Source organism: Delphinapterus leucas, chromosome 10 (assembly GCF_059928025.1).
Source record: "Delphinapterus leucas isolate spDelLeu-1000000601 "Yukka" chromosome 10, BTC_Dleu_Yukka2, whole genome shotgun sequence".
In the NCBI taxonomy this organism is placed as follows: domain Eukaryota; kingdom Metazoa; phylum Chordata; class Mammalia; order Artiodactyla; family Monodontidae; genus Delphinapterus; species Delphinapterus leucas.
The window spans coordinates 100,783,155-100,787,654 of record NC_143138.1 but is presented as its reverse complement, the minus strand read 5'-3'; the positions used below and the strand labels follow the sequence as shown (position 1 = coordinate 100,787,654).

At 58.3% G+C, this 4,500-nt stretch overlaps 1 protein-coding gene across 1 annotated transcript; it reads right to left on the bottom strand.

The window, feature by feature from the left end:
* Positions 1-248: 248 nt before the first annotated feature.
* On the bottom strand, positions 249-3,502 carry TRH (thyrotropin releasing hormone). Its single transcript, XM_022562773.3, has 3 exons — positions 3,277-3,502; positions 2,096-2,358; positions 249-1,433 (listed from the first exon to the last, which is right to left on the bottom strand). Exons 2-3 carry the CDS (start codon positions 2,346-2,348, stop codon positions 958-960), a joined length of 729 nt encoding a protein of 242 aa, XP_022418481.2. The 5' UTR covers positions 2,349-2,358; positions 3,277-3,502; the 3' UTR covers positions 249-957.
* Between the last annotated feature and the right edge of the window lie 998 nt (positions 3,503-4,500).

Genomic DNA, 4,500 nt, shown 5'->3' with positions numbered 1-4,500 from the left:
CAGCTAGCTGTGTGTCTTCTGGCAAGCCCTTCCTCATCTCCAGGCCTCAGTGTCCCCCGGTGTCAAATGGGCTCCAGAGCTCCAGTCCACCTCCCAAGCTTGTTCTGAGACGGGGACAGTGAAAAGGACTTTTCACCCTGCCAAGGTCCCTGATTCCCTTCTCAGCAGAGCTGGGGAGCTCTCAGCCTGTCCCCTCTCAATGCTGAAAAGAGAAATCCCAGCTGAGACAGAACTGCAACGAACTGAGGTTATCCAGATGCAGGTTTTATTATCATTGATAGGGGAAAGGCGCCTAGAGGGTTACATACAAGCCGTGACTTCCAAGGTGATGTTTACAAATTCCTGCACATGTTTATTCCCACAGCCACCACACAACACAGCAGCACCTACAATGCTTCCCCCCACACAGCTGTGGGTCAGGGCTCTTCCCACCCACAAAAGAATGCCCAAAAGAGGAGGAGACCCGGGTACTGGGAGTGAAGTTTACACATGGCAAACCCTGACACACGGGCAAGGGATGGAAGCTGGATTTGGACATCATGGCTTCAATCCCACCCACCCTCACTGCCTGTTCACACCAGAGGCACCCTGCCCCACTCTGGGGATGCCTTAGAAGACACAGCAGGGTCATCTTAGCCAGGGCTAGGGAGGGGAGCAGGCCTGCAGGGGCGGGGGTGAGAGGGACTCTGGGATCTGCCCCCTTGCCAGTGGCGCAAAGTGGAGTAATATGAGGTTTTAACTCATAGGCTGGCTTTCTCACATCCCTGAAGTAGGCGGGTGAGGCCAGGGGGGTTTGATGTGTATGTATACCAGGGGCTCAGGTATGTATGGTCAGACATCTAAGGAGGACGGAAAAAGGGGGTCACAAAGGGGTAGGGCATACAGGGCTCAAGACATTCTTAGACCCCAAGTTGATTTTACAAGAAACGGGGCTCACTCCTCCAGGGGCTCCCTGGCCTAGGCCGCTCGCCGCCCAGGGTGCTGCCGCTTCTCTTCATCCCCCTGGCCCCTGCCCAGGTCATCCAGGAGGCCCAGCAGGAGGCTGGCTTGACCACAGGATCCCCAGGGCCCACATGGGCTTCCCAGGGCCCTCTTTCCCGGATGCTGGCGTTTCTCCGGCATCAGCTCTCCATCCTCCTCCTCCTCTTCCCAGCTGCTTTGGGCCTGGGGATCCGCCAGCCGTCTGCCTGGGTGCTGCCTCTTGGTGAAAGTGTACCCAAGCCAGGAGGAGCGCCGGCCAGGGTGCTGCCGCTTCTGCTGGCTTATATCCTCTGGCCATGCAGCCACCTCCTCCTGCCGGCCAGTGTGCTGCTGTTTGTGGGGTCCCACGGCCCCTCCTTCCTCTTCCTCTTCCACTCCCTCTTCTGACTCCTCCTCCCTTTTGCCTGGATGCTGACGCTTGGAGAGCCAATACGGTTGAAAGATCTGGGACTCTGGGGAAGGAAAGAGGCCAGTGAGGGACCCCCTGACCCCTAGATGCCCACTTCAGCCTTCCTCCCAGTCAAGGCAGATCCCCACAGCATTCACCCAGATTCATGGCCTTGCACCTGCCTCTCAGATCTCACAGACACATAGACACTCACACAGATGGTCAAGGGCATGGCCTCTGGTTCCAGTCTCAGCTCTGCCACTCCCTAGCTGTGTGACCGTAAGCAAGTCACTTAACTCCTTTGAGCCTCGGTTTTCTTCTGTGTAAAGTGGGGTGTGGGAGGGTAGTAACAGTGCCTGTCTGGCGCTTGGGAAGAGCCCATCGTGTGGTAAGGTGTTTGAAGTGCCTAGAACAGTGCCAGGCATATGCGTGCCTAGTAGGCTGTAATTAACGCTGTCACACACAAAAAGACTCTCTCTCCCTGGCACAGAATCTTTCCTACTGAAGGTCTGCCCTCTGAAATATTCCTGTGGCTGCGATGGAAAAGGAATCTGGTCCCAGGAAAGGGTCAACTCACCACCTGCCGAGGGTGTGGGAGTTTCTGAGCTTCTGAAAGGCAAGAGGCTGAATGACCAAGTCGCTCCCTCCCCTTTGCGGCCGAGTTTCCCCTAAACCTCTCGGGCGTCCTCCTCTCAACCCGCAGCCCCACACAATCCTGCCCCTTACCTGATTCGCTATCTTCCCGGTCCTCTCGGAGTCGCTGGAGGTCTTCCCGGAGGAGGAGGAGGGGCTCCGCCTGCCACAGGAGGTCGTCCAGGCCCAGTTGCTCGGCGGCCATAGCCGCCTCCTGCTGGGCCACCTCCGGCTGTGCGCGGCCGCCGGGGACACCGGTCAGGGTCAGGGTCAAAACAATGGCAAGCAGAAACCAAGGGCCGGACATCGCGGCGCCTGGGGTAGGGAGGACAGGGAGAGAGAGCATAGGTGCCCCCCTAGGCCAGGGGGAACCAACCGTTCAAACACCCTTCCGGAGCAGGACCATCTGCCACCTTACGGGGGGCGGGGCGGGGACAGCCGGAGGGTCTGCCTCGGGTCCTGGGCGTCCTCACCCGTAGGGATGCTTGGAGAGCCTGCCCGCGCTCAGTTCTGCCTGCGCGAGCCTGGAAGCCGTGGGAGCCCCATCGCCACCGCCACTTCTCAAGGCTACGCGGAGCTGGGGAAGCCAGCGCTGGGGCTGACTCTCCAGGAGTGTAACCACGAAGACTGCAGCGCGGGTCCGACGGCCAGGATGCTAATTGCAGCGTCGCAGGCTAAAATTCTCCCCAAGTTTCCCAGCGCAACGCTCTCATTCCAATACTCCTTCTACAACGTTCTGATTGCAACGCTGACTCTATTTCTAGTGCTAAGATTCTATGGCTAGGCTACGAATCTAATTCTAACGCTAAAATCCTAATTTCAACGTTAATTCCACCTCTAAAATCCTATTTTAGCGCTGAGAGTGAGATTCTAAGGCTGAAATTCGATTCCACCGCGAAAATTCTGTTTCTAATGTCCGGATTCGAATTCTAACTCCCAAGATCTCCCGCCGATGTCCTGCCCAGCGCTGCCTCAGCTGGCCCCCCGGCAGGGGTAGGATGCGAACCTTCCACTGACACGCTGCGCGAGCGCTGCAGAGACCGGGACATGCGTGCCCACCCGGGAGGGACCGCCACCACTGCCCGCGCCGTGCCTCCGTCGGGCCCCGGCCTGAGCTGTGGAAGATCCAGGGGTACGAGCGCAGCGCCCCTCCTGGGCGCACTCCGGGCTCGAAAGCCGCCGCTTTCCGCGGGGCGCACCCGAAGGCGGGCGGAGGGCCCCCTTTCCAGGGCTACAGACGCGGCCTGCGTGGGAGAAGGGACGGAGGTAGTTACCTGCCCGGCGCGAGCTCCGCGGACTGGTCCGGGATCCTGGGCTCCGATCCGGAGTTTTGGGGTCTGGAGTGGGCGGGTCAGGAGTCGGGGAGCGCTCGCAGGACCCGGGACGCCGGCTGCCAGCTTCTCGGCGGGGCTGCTGCTTATATCTGCGCGAGGCGGCGGCGCGGGTGAGGTCAGCGGGGAGGGGTCGCGGCCGCCGGGAAGGGACGCTGAGGGCAGCCGGCCCCGTGGGTACCCCGCCCGCCAGCCTGCCCGCCCGCCCGCCTGCCAGCCAGCTCCGCCGGAACTATGGGGCGGGGACGGCGGGGGCGGCGGGGGGGTGGGAGGGGGAGCGAGGAGGCACAAGCGGCAGAATAGGGGGCTGGTGCCGGGTTGTTTCTGCACCCAGCTTCGAAGGTCTTCGAGAACACTCGTGTAGGGGACAGAGAGTTGCTGAGAGAATCACACAATTACAAAGATGCACACAGGAGAAAATCGGAGATAGAGACAGAGACCGAGAGATGCATACAGAGAGAGATACAGAGCAGTCACACACCAGAGAGACCGAAAGACACAGAGGCAGTCAAGACAGGAGGTGGCGAAGGGAGGGAGAGTATAGGAGAGACTGAGAAATGAATAAAGTGGACAAGTGGACCTGGGCTTTGATCTTGACTCTGTCACCTCTGGAAAATGCCTCCCCCTCTCTGGCCAAATTTCCTCATCCGTACAGTGGGGGAGGGAGACAGTTTTCAGAGTTCCAAAACTGATGGCCTATGGGCTACCACTAGTTCATAGCTGGTTTTGTTTGAGTACCATAGTGTTTTTGAAAAAAAAAATCTGAATAACCAACATCTTAAAACCAGGAGAACTCAGGAAAAATATGGATTTATGGCTTCTCTTGAAAATCTCTTGGAAAAATGTGGTCTTGCATTTCCTCCTGACAACAGCCAGCTGGAGCTGAGCCTGGCCGATCCTGGTCACTACACTCTCCACCACATTCTACTTCCAATGTGTGGCTCTAGTCACGGAGGAGGAACATTGGAGTTTGTGACTCCCTGATGAGAAGTTTTCTTGGATCTACCTCACCCAGGCAAAAGAGGGGAGAGGATACAGGGAAGAGAAAAGCATAGATGCCGAGGAGCTTGTCCACCAATCAGTCCCCAAAGTCAGATGATGCATTGGAGGAGAGCGTTGCCACATCTAGTACTAGGCACAGCCTCCGTACTGAAACATTTAATGGGC